The sequence below is a fragment of the Sphaerodactylus townsendi genome, linkage group LG06 (genome assembly GCF_021028975.2).
Source record: "Sphaerodactylus townsendi isolate TG3544 linkage group LG06, MPM_Stown_v2.3, whole genome shotgun sequence".
In the NCBI taxonomy this organism is placed as follows: Eukaryota; Metazoa; Chordata; class Lepidosauria; order Squamata; family Sphaerodactylidae; genus Sphaerodactylus; species Sphaerodactylus townsendi.
The window spans coordinates 106,373,290-106,393,760 of NC_059430.1; the positions used below are offsets into that span (position 1 = coordinate 106,373,290).

A 20,471-nucleotide genomic window follows, 5' to 3' on the forward strand; every position below is an offset into this window, starting at 1 on the left:
AAGTAGAAAGAAATAATAAATGGTGGTGGTGGAGATACAGATAAAAGAAATTTTGTTTGGTGAATGGAAAGGAGAGAAGGAAGTAGGGGAATGGGAGGAGATACAGTGGCTGCCAGGAGGACAGAAAGAAATGTTGGAGGAGGAGAATATAGGAGGAATGAAGTAGCCCCTGTAAGTCCATTTGTCATTATCTAATACTGTAGGTTGTTTTATCTAAAAATTTTCACACTATGTATTTTGAGAAAATGCCTTAAAAACGGAAAGGATTTATTCAGTGGTGCTCCAAATTCTCCACTTGAATAATCCTCAGAATTTTTAATGTTTTACAATTGGAACATGTAAAATCTTGCCTTTAAAAGCATTTCATGTTTCAAAAGAGAAAATAGTTCAAATAGTTTTTCCATCGCTCCACAAATTTTTGTTACAAAAATTAAAAAGAAGTCCTCGGGGTAGGGAAGTTTCTGTTTTTCCCCAGGTTTTCACATTTCTAGTTAGCATATCTGCAGTTACAATGAAATCTGTTTAAGATGACCAATGATGCTAGATAAAGTTGTGAAATGCTCGCATTAAATTATAGCGAGTGATGCCAAGTTCTGGTTTCCTGATCTCAAAAAGTGTAGGGTGAACTGGAAAAGGGACTGGAGTGGATTGTATGGACCATATTAAAAGGTAAAGTTTCCCCTTCAGTCGTGTCCGACCCTGGAGTACCACTGCAAGCAGTGATTTCATAAGCAAGCTGTTTTTGTGGGGTACCGTATATACTCGTGTATAAGCCGACCCGTGCATAAGCTGAGGCATCTAATTTTACTACCAAAACCTGGGAAAACTTATTGACTCGCGTATAAGCTGAGGGTGGGAAGCCGGGAGGCACAGGGAGCTTCTTATTTGGGCAGTGACTCCCCCTGATGTCACTGCCCAAATAAGGAGCTAAGCCCAGCCAGCCGGGGTGCCTCGGGGTTCCCCCTTCACCCTCCGAGGAGGGCAGCAACAAGCAGCTTGTGCAGCCGCAGGGAGGTTGTCCTGGGCCACACCCCCAGCCTCCGCAGACGCCTGAAAAGCTGGCTGGTAAGCGGTGACTTGTGTATAAGCCGAGGGGGGCATTTTTCAGCCTTAAAACAGGGCTGAAAAACTTGGCTTATACACGAGTATAAACGGTAGTTTGCCATTGCTTTCCCCGGCTATCCTTTACCTCCTGGCTATGTGCTAGGTACTCATTTACTGACCAAGGAATGGATGGATGGCTGAGTTGACCCTGAGCCAGCTGCCAGGATATCTGACCCACAGGGGGCTCGAACTCCTGACCGTGTGAGTGGCAGTGCAAGCACTTAACCACTCCGCCACGCGGCTCCATATTACTCCATTCTTATTCCTTTTTCACTGGCTGCCCACTTTTCTTGCAGGCTCAGTTCAAGTTACTTTATAAGTAAGCCTTTTATAGCTTGGGGCTTAAGGACTCCTTCTCCCACATGAATCTACCCACCCACTCCAGTCATATTCAGAGCCCTATTTTGGAAGCCCCCACCATCTGAGGCTAGACGGGTGGCAACCTGAAAAGGTCCCTCTCAGACATGGTGCTGAAACTTGGGAAGTACCTCCCAGAGAAGTTAGTTTTCCTCCTCCACCCACTAGAAGGGGAAGACTTTTCTGTTTTGTTTAGCATTCCCTCACTGACCCTCCCTGCTATTTTTGTGTCTGTGCTTTGTTTTTAATTTTTAAAGTTGTTTTATATGTACCTATATGCGTTTTTAAACTTGTTTTGACGTTTTAATTGTCCACTGCCTTGGAGACCCAATGTTGTGTGGAAAGTCAGTTTAGACATGTTTTAAATAAATAAAATAGAAAGGAGGGACTAGTCAGAATGGCATTAAAGGGGAGAAACAGCTAGTCACAGCTTCTCGGAGCTCTCTCAGCCCCACCCACCTCACAGGGTGTTTGTTGTGAGGGGGGAAGGGCAAGGAGATTGTCAGCCCCTTTGAGTCTCCTGCAGGAGAGAAAGGGGGGATATAAATCCAAACTCTTCTTCTTCTTCTTCCAGAATGCCTGGAAGTTATAAAAACTTCACTAATTGAGACCCAGATAGAATGCATACCTCAAGTCAGGAAAGATACCTGTAAGCCTGCTCAAAGAACTCTTTACATAAATCATGTGATTTCCCCCAAGTAGACTTTGTTCCTGAGTATGCTTAATAATTCTCTCAATAACAATTTATATTAATTTACTAAAATAACTGGCCAATAATTCCCTAGATTGCTTCTGGACCTTTTCCACATGGAGCCAATTTTAGCAACAAGTTACCAAGCCAGCCACTCTATGTGACCTTGAGGTATAAATGACATTTTCCTCTTTCGAGAGACTCTTCTGATTCCTCAGATGTGCCTGAATGTTTCTTTCATGACTGAATTTCACTTCAGTAGACACGAGCAGACCTTATATTAAGTCAGATCACTGGTATGTCAAAATCAATACTGACTTTCTGTCATTGAAGAAGACCCATGTCAGGATATGCACATGTAGGAGTTGCTATATGTGTGTGTCCCAGATACTGGTTCCTGCAGGGCATCTTTTGGTCTTTATATGCACTGGCATGGCAAGATCTCTGAAAGAGAACGGGAGGAAGACAGTTACTTGATTAGAAATTATTGTTCTAACCAGTTACTTAACAAGATATTATTGTTCATAGAAGAGCACAAATAGCTATCAAGTCAAGATAATTTCTAAGCACCACTCAAAGCCCTAGTGTCTGAATTTAAGTTTGCTTCAAGAAAAAAAATGTGTGTCTCCTGTGTGGCCAGTTCAAGGTAACGACTATCTGGGAAAGGATGTATGCCTCCCCCCCCCCCCCCGGGTGTGTAATCACGAGAAAGATGGGCTGAAAGGGTATAAGGGATTTTTCTGAAATTTTTCTAATTCAGGTTTTAAAAACTTGGACATTTTCAAAAAAGCCTGAAAAAGCAGAACCCCCATATTGGTATGGGAGCGGGGGAGGTTCCTGGCTTTTTCCAGCTTAACAAAATGGGATCTTTTAAACCTAATTTTGAAAAATGCCAAGTCCAGCATCCATATATGTGCCTCTCCTCTCACCTGTGAAGTTCACATAGACTTCGAAGTCGATGGAACATATCTGAATACTAAGCCCCGCATTCAGTTCTTTGCCACCTGCTGCCTGAGCCTATGTGAACTTCTGTGCAGGCTGGGAAGTGCTGGTATTCTGCCACAACAACACGCAGTACTGAGGAGGCTCAGAGCTGGGGCTGTGCTGCTGACAATTCAGCAAGGAATAATTCCAAATATACCAAGTCTGTGAGAGAGTCCAGAGAGATGTCAATCAGGCCAGGAGTTGAATGCCAGGAATGTATACAGCAGCAAGGAGAAGCAGCAAGGTCCGAAGCTGGTCTGTAGTCAGTCAGGGTCTGGAGACAGCAGTGGTGTGCAGTCAAGATCAGGTAGAACACACTTTTGCAGCCACAATTTCAGTTCCTGCTAAAGGCCTTTTATTCCTCAGAGCTACGTGCCTGGGACTGCTCCTGCAAAGGGTCTGGGTAATGCCTAGCTTGCAGTCTTGCTGAGCGGCATCTCTCGTGCAAGGCCAATCTCAGTCTTTGTCCGCAGCACTTGCTTATGTCTGGAAACCCAGAGCTGCTAGCAACCCAGTCCTGCTAATTAGTTCTGAGCCAGAAGCCTGTGTGAGTTCAGGCTCCGCTGATTCAGCTGGTGTCTCTCTGCAAGGCTCAGTTAACCCTTTCTCGGAAGAGCTGTCAGCTGTAGCAGGGACTTCCTCAGAGGAACTGTCAATTACAGCGGGGGTGGGGGCATGACAACTTTTGAGGCAGCCTTCAGCAGGTGAGAGGGAGGGGGTTCCTCCATTTTTAGAAAATTCAGCATTTTTCAAATTCCACTTTTTGGCCCACTTACATTACCACTATTTTTTCTCTGGGACCTTTTCCTAGGCTTGTGCATTTTGATAAAGCCTGGCCTATCCAGGTCAGGTTAGTGGAAGTAGCAGATGACTATCTGGGGCCACATTTACCTCCCAAGCTGATAACACTTTTTGAACTTCAGCTGCATCTCCCCAAATGGTAAGAAGTTTGAGAGTCAAGCACCAGCAGAGTGAGGTAGACAGCTTTATCAGCAGACAGTAGCCTCTGGCGGCCCTCTAGCACCACTAACTGGTCTGAATGTAAACATGGGCGAACTGGAAGTGATGCGGTACTACTGGCTCCTGATGCAGGAAAAACCAGTGAGCAATGCACAGCCCTCAAATATATTTTCATATGCTTTTGAGAACTGGTGTATCATACTTGATAAAAGTATAAACTACGGGCCAGGAGATTTACTTTCACCTCACGCACAAGCTTATTGACAACTCCGTGATTTTTCCTTGTTTGTTGTTCATGTAGAAATGAAATAACTGATTTTATTTGTTCTAACATGTTTACCCCACTTTTATCCCCCAAACAAGGCCCTGGGCAGCTTACAATAGGATAAAAACATGATAATCCAAATGCTGATAGTAAACAGAGTAACATTTATCACCTCTGATCACCATAAAAAACCCTCCTTTTCCTGTCAGCCTTACAAAGGCTTGTGGATACTTCCTTCCTAATCTTTTCAGAATGACCATTCCATAAAGTCTAAGCTACTGTTCAGCTTGATTATAGTAGCTGTTCTTAACAAGATTTCTTGAAGGGGATAACACTATAATAAAAATAAGAAGCATGCATACTAGATGGGCAGGGTACAAGTCTGGGTAGTGGTGTGCGTGAATAAGATCTTGGGATACAGGTAGAGTGTAAACTAAACCTGAGCAATCTGTGTGATGCAGTGGCAAAAAAGGCTAATGTGGTCTTGAGTGTATCTACAGAGACATATTATCCAAATTGCAAGATATCATAGTCCTGCTGTAAACTGTATTGGTCAGGCCACGCTTGAAGTACTGTGTGCAGTTCTGGTGGCCTCACCTTAAAAAAGATGTGAGCAGAATGGAACTAGTACAGAAGAGAGCAATGAGGATGATCAGGAACCTGGAGAACAAACCCCATGAGGAAAGACTAAGGGACTTGGGAGTGTTCAGTCTGCAGAGGAGCAGGTTGGGATTGGACATGAGTTCTTTCTTTAAGCATTTGAAAGGTTGTCCCATAGAGGAGGGCAGGGAGCTGTTCCTGTTGGCAGCAGAGGATAGGAATCGCCATAATGGGTTTAAATTAGGGTCAGAAAGGTACCAAATGGATATTAGGAAAAATTTGTTTATAGTAAGAGGAGTTCAGCAATGGAATTGGCTGTCTAGGGTGGTGATGAGCTCCCCTTCATTGGCAGTCTTCAAGCAGTGGCTGGATGAACACTTGCCAAGGACCTGGAAGTAGGGGTGGGTAGCGTGGTGGCCAAGTTTGCAGATGATACCAAATTATGTAGGGTGGTGAGAACCGCAAAGGATTTGCAAAGAGCTCCAAGTGGACCTTGATAAATTAGGTGAGTGGGCTAAGAAATGGCAAATGCAGTTCAGTGTTTCAAAATGCAAAGTGATGCACATCGGGGCAAAAAATCCAAGCTTCACATACACGCTACAGACCAGGAAAGGGATTTGGGCGTCTTAGTTGATAGTTCCGTGGGAATGTCAACTCAATGCATGGCAGCTGTGAAAAAGGCAAACTCTATGCTGGGGATAATTAAGAAAGGAATTGATAATAAAACTGCAGAGATTGTCATGTCTTTATATAAAGCAGTGGTGCGACCGCACTTGGAGTACTCTGTTCAGTTCTGGTCGCCACATCTCAAAAAAGATATTGAAGAGATAGAAAAAGTGCAGAGAAGGGCAACGAGGATGATTGAGGGACTGGAGCACCTTCCTTATGAAGAGAGGCTGCAGCGTTTAGGACTCTTTAGTTTGGAGAGGAGGCGGCTGAGGGGGATATGATTGAAGTCTATAAAATTATGCATGGGGTAGAAAATGTTGACAGAGAAACATTTTTCTCTCTTTCTCACAATACTAGAACCAGGGGGCATACATTGAAAATGCTGGGGGGAAGAATTAGGACTAATAAAAGGAAACATTTCTTCACGCAACGTGTGATTGGTGTTTGGAATATGCTGCCACAGGAGGTGGTGATGGCCACTAACCTGGATAGCTTTAAAAGGGGCTTGGACAGATTTATGGAGGAGAAGTCGATCTATGGCTACCAAGCTTGATCCTCCTTGATCTGAGATTGCAAATGCCTTAACAGACCAGGTGCTCAGGAGCAACAGCCACAGAAGACCATTGTGTTCACATCCTGCATGTGAGCTCCCAAAGGCACCTGGTGGGCCACTGCGAGTAGCAGAGAGCTGGACTAGATGGACTCTGGTCTGATCCAGCTGGCTTGTTCTTATGTTCTTAAGGATGCTTTATGCTGATCCTTCGTTGAGCAGGAGGGGATTGGATTGGATGACTACATGGTCCTGTCCAACTCTAAGGGCACTTCCTCACATGCAGAATAATGCACTTTCAATCCACTTTCACAATGGTTTGCAAGTGGATTTTGCTGTTCCGCACAGTAAAATCCAGCTGCAAAGTGCATTGAAAGTGGATTGAAAATGCTTTGTTCTGCATGTGCAGAAGAGGCCTCTGATTCTATAGCACTCACTCAGATGTATTTTGAGAAGAATATTAAGATGACAAACTGCATGCATTAATATGTTTTGTTCATTGTATTTCAGTGTCTTTAATCAATACCAATCTTATTTCTCCTCCATTTTTCCTTTACCAATCCTCCATGTATTTCAGGCTGTGTTCTTTCAACACTGTTAGGCCATTCCCTTCAGTTATCTGAATAAATATTTCCATGTATCCAACTAGTCATGTATCAGCAATGAAAACATTGCATTCAAGCCACTACAGTAACGAATGTCAGCAGAATGTGGTTTCCCCAAGTGATCTGTTTTGCAATTGGATAGCAGATTTAGATGAAAAGACATTTTATGCAAGGAGACAGCTTCCTGATGGATGCATTTCTGTACAGTTCAAGAACATAAATTAATGAAAGTCAATTGCAATTTATGCTTCCCAAATTAGTTCCAGATCCAATTATAAAAGGGCATAGTGTGCAAGAAAAACATACAATCTGGCCAGATATGCCTTGGTTTTGCAGGTCTGTCATCAACTATGTTCAGAGACAATGCGGAAGGTGGCGGAGTCTAGACGAATTTAATATTATTTTTGTCTGTTATTTTTCTTGTGGGTGTCTTAAGCTGAAAGCATAAACAACATTTTTCACCTTATGAAGAAAAAAGACCCAAAGAAATATGAGCTTCCCCACCTCAAGCCTGTAGGTGGTAAATTTTTAATCTGAATTGTAACATTTAAAATGCTCTAAGTAGATATCTCTCAGTAGTTTGAAGCCGGCTTTCTTTTATCACTACCATCTGTCTTTCCTTCAGCAAATGTGAAACTTTTCTTCTTCTATTTCACCATGGGAATAGAATGTCTGCCGATTCTCCACTGCTGCCCTTAAAGCCTAGACCTCCCTTCTATACTCTCTCTCAGAAAAAGATGTTAGTATAGTCAATTGAGGTACAACCGTTGAGAAAATTGTATGCTTCTACATTAGAATATAGTCCCGAATGAATATGAGAATAATCATTCATTTTTACGCACTGCTTTTGTCAGAACCATTATCTTGTGTATTATTGGTACTTTGATACAAGAGCATTTATGAATGACATTTATGATACAAGAGTATTTATGAATGACTATCATCAAATTTTCAAACAGATGGGGAGAGGGGTCTAGGTAGACACTAGGATCTCAGCAGAGCATTCTAGAACAACAAAGGTCCAACATGTTGAGGCGGAGGAATCTACTCAGAGGCATGTCGGTAGGAAATGGCGCCTGGAGACAACTCCTTCTCTGGGCGCCCCCCCCAACGCGTGCCCCCTCGTGTCAGCTGACTTTCAAAAGCTCCACCCTGGTCTGCATGGAGGTCAGAGGCATGGCACCACCCCCTTCTTTTAGCAGGCCTAGTCCTGCCTTGGACTATCTTTTCCAGTTATGGTAATCATTTCAACAATGTACCCATGAACCTTTGCATATTTAGCAAAGGCTCATGGTTATGTCGTTGAAATGATCCCCATAACTGGAAAAAATAGTCCAAGGCAGGACTGGGCCTGCTAAAGGGCAGGGCTCGGGATGGGGCCATGCCACTGACCTCTGTGCAGAGCAGCGGGTGGCCCCTGCCCCAATTTCCATGCCCTGTCCCAATTTCCATTCAGGCAAGCTGGGCCTTTTGAAAGCTGGCTTTTGAGAGCAGAGAGGTGGCTGGGCCCCACCCTCCAGCCTCTGTGCTTTAAAAAGCCGGCTTCCAAAAGCTCTGGCTTGCCTGCACAGCGGGGGGGGGGGGACTGCCCCTGGCCTGCACGGAGGCCTGCAAGGAGGTTGGGGGTGTGGCTCCACCCCACTTCACCTCTGTGCTTTCAAAAGCTCTGGCTTTAGAGGCAGGAGGGGGCGGGGCTTGGCGGCTACAGCGCATGCCATTTGTTCACGTGAGGGGGCACCAGCCACATGACCAAAAGGCATGCACCTGAAAACATGGGTGACCCCATGTCCTCAGGCAGATACCCTACTGAATCTACTAACAAATTTTTGTGAGACAAAAATATAGAATCCTATGATTTCCTTTTTCTTCAAAACCTACTTGGTCTGTGAGACCTTTGGCTTAGCCCCAAAGAAGAAAGGCTAATTTGACATCTTCTCCCTTGTTCCTCCCTTTTTGTGTTACCTTCAGTTGGGAAGCTCCTTAGGGCAAGAGCGTTTCTTTTTGCAAGTCCCATGAAGTACCCATAGAGCAGTGATGGCGAACCTATGGCACAGGTGCCAGAGGTGGCACTCAGAGCCCTTTCTGTGGGCACACGTGCACAGAGTTCATCATGTGGGGGTGGGATGGAAAATCACCCCCCCCACACACACACACACATCTAGGCTAGCCTGGGCACGATCCTTTACCTGGGAGTAAGCTCGGTTGCTGGCAATGGGGCTTGCTTCTGAGTAAACCCTCCTAGGATCGTGATTCACCCATTCGAAGCGTTGCACGGTTGCTTCACCAAGCTTACTCCCGAGTAATGTGCGCCTTGGAGCCAACCGTTTTTTCTAAACTAAAACCTCAGTATTCAGGTTAAATTAGCGTATTGGCCCTTTGCGATAGATAAGTGGGTTTTGGGTTGCAATTTGGGCACTCGGTCTCGAAAAGGTTTGCCATCACTGCCATAGAGAAATAAATAATAATAATGGTTACACTTTTTACCTGGTTGACGAAAGCTATGTATACATACCAACTTCAGCGCCAGTGTTTTTTGGTCAGAGTATTTTTGGCAGACACTCTGTGACAAAGGCGGCATTGTGGAAGAATGTATAATTCCCCCTTCTAGTACGACACTTTCATGTATCCAAGCTTAGTCTCTTTTGAACAGAGGCGTAGCTGGCCAAAATGGAGCCCAGGGCAGATTCTGGGTTTTCTACCCCCCCCCCTCCATGGGCCCCCGTTCCACACACACCCCACGCCACTCTCCACTTACCTGCTGGGGTCGGGGCCCTGCCTTCCCTCATCCTCCCGGGCGGGGAAAAGCCCCTCCCTGCCTCCCTCCCCAACCCAGGGACTGACTGGGGAGCAGCTGAGGGCAGCCCAGCCAGACTCCCAGGCTGGGGAAGTCTCTCCCTGCCTCCCTCCCTCGGCGCTTTTTTAAAGTGGAGATCTCTCTCAGCTTTAAAAAAGTGCGGGGGCTGGAGCTTCCCTCCCTCTCAGAGGGAGGGGCGCTTCAACTGCCAGCCTGCAGTCTCGGCACTTGTGTATTTTTAAGCCGAGGTTTCTCTCAGCTTAAAAAAAAGTGCCAAGGTTGGAGGTTGGAGCGCTCCTCCCTCTCTGAAAGGGAGGAGTGCTCCAGCCTCATCTGGGAGTGGGAAGCGGCACTCCCAGGCTCAGTGGCATAGTAATGTGGGGGGGGCATTTTTGCTCCCCCCCATGCGAATAATTGGCATTTACCCAGGGCACATGTCCACACATGTCCCTGTGGCAGTTACGCCACTGCTTTTGAATGTAAATTTCCTCCACAACAAATTACAGAAGTAAAAGGAAAGATTTAAGAAAAAGAAAGAAACATTTGCAAAGAAGCCAAGAATAAAAAATAAAGCACATAGGGAACGTGAAACTGAGAAATTAAGAAAAGGAGGGTGAAAAATGGAGGGCAGCTTCTAAAAGACGAATGGAAGGCTCACACTTACTGATCCTGATGAACCAAACTGTTGAATGGAAGGTCTCCAGAACTCCTGGAGATGCTAGAGCCAGATCCTTTCTGCTATTATGCCAGCCATTTCCCCTTTCAGTAATGTGTGGCAGGGAGCTCCTGAGAGCTCAAACCAGTCAGGGCCATCTTTCCCGGAAGTCCCATGTATCCAAGCCTCTTCTGAAACACTTGACATTTCTAATTTTTTTCATGGGAATGATTTTTCATAAATGGTATAAATGGAAGTTATACCATGGTTAGAGGCAACTTACTCTTGAAAAGACTGCAATACTGTTTCTGAAGGGTCCTTCTTTAAAATAGCATCTTTTCTCACCTGTTCTCAAGAATATATCTGGCAGTGTGTTTTCTTTGCTAATTCAAACTAGTTTTTTTCCCTGTTTCTGTTCACAGACATTGATGAGTGTGAAAACGACTTCTACAATGGAGGATGTGTACATGAATGTATCAACATTCCAGGCAATTACCGGTGTACCTGCTATGATGGGTTCATGTTGGCTCATGATGGACACAATTGTCTTGGTGAGTTGTTGATGTAGAGAAAATCCTGGGTTGTTTTGTTGCATATTTAAATTCTGCTTTTCAATATTAGTAGCTTCTTAATAAATTTCCAATTAATGTCAATCACGGTTTTTGCTAAGATACATTTTCATTTGCTTGCTAAGTGAAAGAAACTTAATGAGAGTTATTGGGTTTTGCATATGGACATCCCCTTGAGAAATATGGTTTCCAAATACTGGATTTAGCACTGTGGTACAAATATCTGCCATATTGAGGGCTAGTTAACAATAGCATGTTTTGAAGGCCATCAATTCATAGGGTCATCATAAGTTGGAAGTACATCATAAGTACACACATAGCTTTTAATGTGTGACTGATAATGGCTTGGGAAAGTCAAAAAAACATTTTCATGAAAAAGGGAGTTCTAGTTTGAGAACTGCTGTGCAAGGGACTATGTTACCCTGTCACCCCTCAATCTCCTCTAGCCATTGTCCTTCCAAAGTGAGTTGGGGCATCTTATGGGCACTATCAGTAGAAAATTCTCATTCACCTGTTCCAGATTCCAGTCAGATTCCATTACTAGTTTATGCAGATTATGCTATTCTTTTATCCAGCTCCCCAATGGACCTGCATATATTGCTGAAGGTGTTTCACCAAGTTGTATTAGTGAGGGTTTCAATACACAAAAAAATCCAAAGGTTTTTTTTTCAAGATTCCCTTGGTTAAGCAGTTGCCTTACAGGCTAAAGAATCAACCAATCGAGCTGGTGTTTCAGTTTCACTATCTAAGCATTCTTTATTAGTCTTCCCCAATTGGAGAGCTTGTAAAGAGGACTCCATCCTTTCTGCATCAGTGGCTGGTTGCCATTTCTTTTGGGCGAGTTCAGATTTTTTTGAGAACTAGTGTGGTGTAGTGGTTAAGAGCAGTGGATTCTAGTTTGGAGAACTAGGTTTGATTCTCCACTTATCCACATGAGTGGCTGATTGTAATGTGGTGAACCAGGTTTGCTTCCCTGCTCCTATACATGAAGTCTGCTGGGTGACCTTGAACTAGGCACAGTTCTGTCAGGTTGTGAGGGAGGGAAGGAATTAAAAGCCACTTTAAGACTCCTTGAGGTAGAGAAAAGTGGGGTATAAATCCAACTCTTCTTCTTCCAAAGCATTGTCATAGTTTCTATGTATGGTAGCCATTTGGATTACTGGATTTGTTAGGTCTATTCCCCGACCTTTTAAAGTTTTCCTTCAGAAATGAATGGAATTCTCCATTTCATAGCATCTGTGGTCCTCTGAATGGAATTGGTTCTTCAATCAGTGGAATGCTGAGCTTGAAAGCTGGCTTTCCACCTTTACCTGAAGGTTCTGTTCTTTCTCATTGAACCTGTAATTTAATTGGTTTTGTATATGTGTGCTGTTTTAAAAGCTGATTTAAATGTTCTTTCTCATTCAGCCTGTAATTTAATTGGTTTTGTATATGTGTGCTGTTTTAAAAGCTGATTTAAATGTTCTTTCTCATTCAGCCTGTAATTTAATTGGTTTTGTATATGTGTGCTGTTTTAAAAGCTGATTTAATTTTTTAAAAAAACTGTGTGCCTGCATGAAGACTCTAATTGGGTTGCAAGGCTAGATAAAAAGGTTTTAAATACAGACTTCCTTCATTAGAATAGGGACTTCCCAGGACATGCTATTAGAATCCTCTTGAGTGACAGGGCTCAGTATGAAGCAGGGGTAGTGGCTAATAGAATATACTGAGGAACAAAAGGGATTTAATTAGAATGTATCTGTGAAAATAGGATCCCTTTCATTCTCAGCATGATTGTGATCACATCTCTGCTTCTAGATCCTAAATTTTGTAAACATTTTGCGCTGCCCAGGGCTCATGCCATGTTGATGCAACATCATCAGGTTTTGGCAAATGTTCCTCACAACAGTAAGGACTGAGACATTTAATTGCCAGAGATGGGTGTAATGGGTTATTTCTTTCCCCACTCTCCTATTTAAACATTTCCTTCTTTTCTGCTAGACTAGGCTTTATCCCCCCCCCCGCCCCCCCCCCAAAAAAACACCACTGTTGCATTTTTTTTGGCCATACATTTATACTGGAAACGATCCAAGTCTGTCCTTGGAAAAAAATCAAGTCATTCACTATTTGACATTTCTATTGTTGAATTTCTTAAATATAAGATAAAATGACACCATGGGGAATTTAAACTGTTAAGTCCCTCATCTGGTTAAATAAAATTGCTTTTAGCATCGTAATCATTTGAAATTGCAGCAGTTCTCTCTGAAGATTTTTTTTTAAAGTTCAGTCGACAGAAGGTTAAGTCACATTTCCAAAATTTCTTTATGTTTAATTTGAAATCAGTGGTGAAATAAATTTTCTTGTCCAAAATATGAAAGAAACAAATACTTGTCCAAGATATGAAAGGAAGAAACAAATACTTTGTTTTCAAATAAATAGCATATTTTACCAGATGTTGCCTTTGGATTAATGTATTGATTAATTGATTCTTCAGTCCCTTCTTCTCTCTTTGATGCATTTTCTATCATTTGTTTCCTCCCACGAGAGCAAACATACGTCGTTCATTGGGGGTCTCAATGCAAAATTCATTGTGACTTCTTATTTTACATGCAAGCCTTTGGGAAATCTTCTGGAAATAGGGGAGGATTTTGCCTCTTTAATACTGATTATTAACAGTAGGGATATGAATCCAGAAAAAGCTAAACCGAAAATAAACCTGAAAAAATTATTTCCGCTTTTTTTTGAGTTTTATTTTCAGCCAAAAAATAGTGGCAATTTAAGGAAGCCAAAAAGCAGATCTAAAAAATGCCATTTTTTTCCCAGCATTTTTCAGGTTCCTTTGGCCCTGCCACCACTAAAAAAAGGGGATTTCAGAGGTCAGACATGGATTGATTCAGCCGATCCCTGCACTCAGATCTCCCCCGACGCCGCAGAACTAAATGCAGGGCTCAGCTGAGCTGATCCCTGCATTCAGATCTGTGGCTTGGACATTTTTCTGGTTCGGCTTTATTAGATTGGGGAGGAAAGCAAATGGGGGGGGGGTGGTTGGGGGGGAGAAGATTTTTTCCAAAAAAATTGTTCTTCTAAAGTTGAACCCAAAATATTCCAAAAAAACTAGTGCACAGTCTTGATTAATAGCAGTCCAGTTTAGCAAATTTGGGAGTACCTTTAGTTCCAAATTCACATGAATTGGGTGGGGCAGCACAGCTGAACTAAAATATCATTCTGGAGAACTGAAACAACTTTCTGCTAATGATATGATTGATGATTCAATCCAGCAACTTCAGGTGTTGATCAAGTATATGGGAACATGAGTTCTTCGACAGAATAGAATCCAAAAGTGCTCTTCTAACAACTGTCTTCAAACTGGGTGTGCTAGGCACGAACGGTAAGGGTGGCTGTGGTTTGTGGGCCTTTGGTGGTATGAGTGCTGGTGGCCTTCAGCGGGAGATCTGATAACCGCAAATAGACTCTGGAGCGGATAATGTTATCATCTGGTTAGTGCTTATTAGATTATGATACATTCAGGTAGTGTTGGTTAAAGTTAGTTTAGTTTAGCTTAGGTGTAGGTTTGTTAAGTGGTATGTATTTGTATTTGTTCATTAAGCCAGGCTTCTGTAGTAACGTAGCTGTAGTTGATATGGGGGTGGGGGGTGGGTGGGTGGGTTGTTCTTGGGTTATTGTGATGCTTGTAGTCCATTATTGGAAAGAGAAAGTTGCTATCTGTTTATTATGTTCTGTTTATGCTGCTAGTGATGTTTATTGCTATGACCATTGTTGTTTTATATCTATGTTTAATCTATTTTCTTATGTTATGATTATCAATGCCTTTGTTATGTGATGTTATGATGATGAAATGTTGATGTTGTTATTCTATGATATTATGTTAGAATTATTGATGCCTCTCTTTTGTGATATTATGATGTTTGAAATGCTGATATTCTGTTATTATAATCCTATGTTTCAAATGTTATATGTGTTATAATACTATGCTTATTTATTTAATGCTTATGGATATTATGTTCTTAGATGGTTGTTGTGATGATTATTGGTAGTGTCATTTGCAGCTGTTGTTCACCGCCCTGAGCCCTTTGGGGAAGGGCAGTATACAAATCTAATAAATCAAATCAACTCAAAATAGCTGCTTTGGAAGATCAAGTAATGGCTTATGAAACAGAAGTCTAAGCTCAAGAGCTACACTTGTTGGTTTTATCTTGGTGTCCATGGTCTTTCAGAAGAACTACATTCCTTTAGTATGATTAATGTGTATGGTCCTATTGTGGATGGTCTATACACATTTCATCAGGGTTTACACTCCCTTGGTAAATTTTTACATGTGACTATCTGCTGGTGGGGGAAGATTTTGATTACATACTAAATACAGTTTTGGATTAAAGCACAATGTCATGCAAAGAATATTCTCTGGTAAGATCTGCGTTTAAAACCTATATGACTGAGCAAGGTTTGATTGATCCCCAGCATGTATTACACCCAATGTATAGAGATAAATTTACTGTGCATCATAATTGTTTCCAGTTATACTACTTTTTTATTTCAGCTTCTCTGGTGCCACAGATTATTGCCTATGATATTATCATCAGTCTTTCAGTTTCCAGACTGGGTCAGACCACCTGGTTTATGGAATCTTCTAGTCTTAATGATGGGATTTTTAATATCAGGACATTTTAATATAAATCAAGGAATAGCTAGTGCTCATTCTGTTGAATGGGATGATGGTAAAGCTTTTATTGGAGAGAAATTAGTTTCATTTGCATTTGTAAGAAAAAGCTTAGAGAAATGAAAAAAAATTGAAAAATATTTTAAGTTATTTTGCTATGTCTTCCACAGCAGATAACTGGGAATTGTAAAAAGTTCAATATGAACTAAATAATATGCTATCAGTGAAAGCAGAATATGCTTTAACTTGTTTGTGCCAGTCATATTGGGAAAGTGGTGAGAAACCAGTTAAATTTTCAGCGTATCCCACAAGATAGCACAGAATAAATACTATATTGTTGTATACCGCCCTGAGCCCTTTGGTGGAGGGCGGTTTATAAACCCTAATAATAATAATAATAATAATAATAATAATAATAATAATAATAATAATAATAATAATAATAATAATAATAATAATAATAATATATTCCTTTGATCAAAGATAAGAATATAATACATAGTGTCTCTAGTTAAATAAATGCACAGTTTTAGAAGTATTGTTCTGAATTGTATAGTAAAGGCAAGGAATTTATACAAAAAGGTTTGAAAATATTTTCCCCACACCTTAATCTTCAATGTTTAGATATAATTCAGCAATAAATGTAGTCATAATGAATATGATATAATAACAAATCTCCAGGACCAGATTGGTTCCCTATTGAATAGTACTATAAAACCTTCGCATATTTCTTAATTCCAAAACTTTATCAGTTGTATAACAAGATTTTTTAGTCTGGCAAATTGCCATTATTATTATGTGATGCCCATAGCACTGTGATTCCTAAACCCGGTAAAGACCGCAGTCAGTGCTCAATTTTTCAGCCTCTTTCTTTGAAGAATGTGGATTCTAAGACATTAACTGCTATTCTTGCTAACCATCTCAGAAGCTTTGGTACACATCGACCAGGTAGGATTTATACCAGACAGGCAAGGCTTTGACAATCTTAGGCTGGATGACCTAATCACTTTGCATAGTAGAAGATCTGACCAAGTTGTCATTCTTTCATTTGATCCTGAAAGAACTTTTCACTAAAAATTTATCTTTGCTATATTTGCTAAATTCAGTTTTCCTCAAGTAACATATACAAAACCGGTACTCGAACAAATAACTAAGACATCCATCAATATAAATATCAGTGAGAAAACAAACACAAAAAAAACTTCCACATATTTCTGCTGTATCTTTAAGAACATAAGAACAAGTTTACTGGATCAGACCAGAGTCCATCTAGTCCAGCACTCTACTACTCACAGTGGCCCACCAGATGCCTTTGGGAGCTCACATGCAGGAGGTGAAAGCAATGCTGCTGTTGCTCCAGAGCACCTGGTCTGTTAAGGCATTTGCAATCTCAGATCAATGAGGATGAAGATTGGTAGCCATAGATCGACTTCTCCTCCATAAATCTATCCAAGCCCCTTTTAAAGCTATCCAGGTTTGCGGCCATTACCACCTCCTGCGGCAACATATTCCAAACACCAATCATGCGTTGCGTGAAGAAATGTTTCCTTTTATTAGTCCTAATTCTTCCCCCCAGCATTTTCAATGTACGCCCCCTGGTTTTAGTATTGTGAGAAAGAGAGAGAAAATTATCTCTGTCAACATTTTCTACCCCATGCCTAATTTTATAGACTTCAATCGTATCCCCCCCTCAGACGTCTCCTCTCCAAACTAAAGAGTCCCAAACACTGCAGCCTCTCTTCATAAGGAAAGTGCTCCAATCCTTCAATCATCCTCATTTATTGTTTCCATTATTGTATTGTTTCCATTGTTGTTGAGTATATTCTATCCAAGCATTCCATTCAGCTTGGAAGTCAGAATCCATATCGTATTGTATTATAGAAGCAATTTTTGTTAAACTTGCTAATTCCATTACGTTAATTCGTTACTCTTTTAACGGAAGGGCAATTCTCCACTTTCCAATATCTTGCCCAAACTATTCTAGCTACAGTATCCATATGTTGAAATAATATTATCTTGTCTTCCCTAATTTTGTTAACCATACCTAATAAATAATTTTCTTGTAAACAAGTAACATGAATTTTCAAAATGTTCTTAACTTCCTCATTAATCTTATGCCAATTCCACCATTGATGTATAAATGTCCCACACCCTTTACAGCATTTCCAACATTTAGTTGATAATTTTTTCATTTTGGCTAATCTTGCAGGAGTCATATAAAACCTGCATTTTCATATTTCATTTTATATAATTACTATTTGCAAATTTTAAAGATTTCCCTAGCTTTCCCCAATCTTCCAACATAATATTATGACCAATGTATTTTTCCCATTTTATCATTTTTAATTGGTTCTGTTTCCTATTCCAAGTTATGACAGATTTGATACATATTTTTAATTAAATGTTTGTCTTTGTTTATTTTTTTTCAATATATCCTCTTTTACCGTCCTTCCAAATTGATTTTTATTCTTCATATAACAGTTTTTCAGTTGAAAGTGAAACTACCAATCCAAGTCTAGCCCTTCTTTTAATAAATCTTGTTGTGTTTTCAATACATATCTTATGTTTCTCCTGTTACAATTTTATTTATAATTTTTGAATATCTTATCCATTCTTTTTTTACATATAACATCTTCTTAGTAGTGCCTCATATGGAGCCACCCATAGTGGCAAAAAATATTTATTCCATACCTTATATAATGAAACTCTTATAATATGATTTTAAAATTGTTTATTCATCTTTAATACCAAAGGCATGAAAACCGAATCTTAATCCTTCTCCTTCAAGATATAATTATCTGTGATTTTTTTAACTCAAACCAATCTTTTAACCAAATTAAAGCTTTATGATACAATTTTAAGTTTGGAAGCGCTAAACCTCCTCTTTCAACATTTTTAGTCATCAATTTAATTTTTATCCTGGGAGATTTTGTTTCCGCAAATAAATTGATTAATCATCATTTGCCATTTTTAATAGAAACTTGTGAGTAGATCTGCCGCCACTGTTATAGTTTTGCTTTACTTTTGCAGAACCTGCTAATGAGAACACTGGATAAAAGGCACTTTGTACAAAAAGGGAACATTTTGCACAACTTATCAGACATGAGAACAAATACAGTCACAGTACAGTGTTAATTTAGCTCTGCTCAGAACTTTACAGGTGCTCCACTTCAGAACACAGTGATGTGGACCTTCCTACAACTGGGAATATAAGCACTGCAGTCCACATAGGTAAGCAAGGAAGGGTAACCCTTTGCTTCATATGTTACAAATCTCCCCCTGCCACCCAAATGTACCTATGGTGTATTTGCTCAGCCCTCCCTCCATCGTTCAACAGTCTCTAGCCTTGTCTTCCACACCAGAGGCACAGATTACATATTCCTAGTGCAGAAATGTTGCCCCACCCTGAAGATACTCTGGCAGAATATCACTGCAGTATCTGCACAAATAGAGAACAAGGCAATTGCTACTCCTGTGGGCCAAATACTCCTGTCTTGCAGGATCAGTGCTCCACAAAGTAGCACAAACAGAAACAACAGGTAGCTTTCCAGTGCAGCTCCCTGCAAAAGATGGTAAGTATTGGTTCAGTGATTATCTTTCCTCCCCCAATGTAGAAGGGAGGGCGGTATATAAACTGGATGAGCACACAGAAGGTACTGCTCTCCAGAACCCAAGCTTACACCATATACAGAAGGTTTGACTCCACAATTGCGACTATCTTTTGCTACTGCAAAGTGTTACTCATTATTATCCTTGTGCTTCTTTTCAGGAAATTTTCCCAAAAATAGTAGAGACCAAGATGAACCTCATAATCAAGCAGACCTACTTACCTGCTGAACCTATAACACAATCAACAACTGCAGTAACCAGTGTGCACCTATCTGCTGTGCTGTGAGGTTGCCAGCTCTCTCACTGTAGTCAACTCCTGCACCATTCTGATGAACTGGGGGACGGGGTGGGGGGGGTAGGTGATTGGCTAGAAGGGAAGGTAGTATGCATACAGCACCTTACAACAGTTAGTTGTAGCAGAGATTGGCTTGGCCAAGTCATCTGTCATCAAGTAAGGAGAAACATTTTGAGCATAATATATGGAGCTGGGACAACGCAGTTTTGTTACTGAATTTACATGCTTCTCTAATAACATATCAGGATCTAACACTACCCCGCAGCTCTTAAAAGAAGAAAGAAGAAACATCAAAGGAAGAAGTACTCCATCTAACGCAGATATCATAATCCTTCAAGAGCAGTCTCCGTGCCAACCAGCTGCCTTGTCAGGATTCAATTTGATTTTACTGTCTGTCAGCCAGGCGGCCACATCACCTAAGGTGCATCCTATGAGGCTGAGATGGTGTGTGAGCCTGCCGAGAGAGGAGGATCAGCATGTAGACTGCACAGTTGGTCATGGCCAGGGGTCCCCAAACTACGGCCCGGGGGCCAAATGTGGCCCCCTGAAGGCATTTATCCGGCCCGCCAGGCATGGTGGCGATGGCTCCATTCATGTGCAGTGGGGGCTCGAGGGAGAGGAGGAACCAGCCCCAACGGCTGTTGATTCCAGTTACATGATGGCACCCCCAAATCTCCATGAATTTTCTGACCCAGAGTTGGAAACCTTACATGTGGCAACGCCTACTCCACTCTTCCCTCTCAGCTACTCCATGTGTTGCTCTCAGGCTTTCTGTTCCGCCTCACTCCCATTGGCATCAGCCAGGCTGGCGAATCGCTCGCTGGCTGCTAGGGAGGAAAGAATCCAGGAAGATACCTGATCCTGGGTTAGATGGAATGCTTCATTGGGAAAGTTCTGCTTTTTTTTTTTTACAGGGGAAGGTATTCCACAGCCTCCCCAACAATATTTGGAGCCCACCCTGTACTTGACATACTTTGGTCACTGTTCTAAAAATAGACCATGACAGAAAGGCTGAAAGGTGAAATCAAACATTTTACAATCATTTGTGCATAGGAATTTGTTCATAGTTTTTTTTAGTCCGGCCCTCCAACAGTCTGAGGGACAGTG

The 20,471-nt window shown here is 41.4% G+C and overlaps 1 protein-coding gene across 1 annotated transcript in view; it reads left to right on the top strand.

The window, feature by feature from the left end:
• Positions 1–20,471, top strand: part of SCUBE1 (signal peptide, CUB domain and EGF like domain containing 1) — a 213,886-nt gene that overhangs the window by 49,650 nt on the left and 143,765 nt on the right. The window contains exon 3 of the mRNA XM_048501625.1: positions 10,657–10,785. Within this exon, the coding sequence (XP_048357582.1) occupies positions 10,657–10,785 (129 nt within the window). The remainder of the gene's footprint in view (positions 1–10,656; positions 10,786–20,471) is intronic.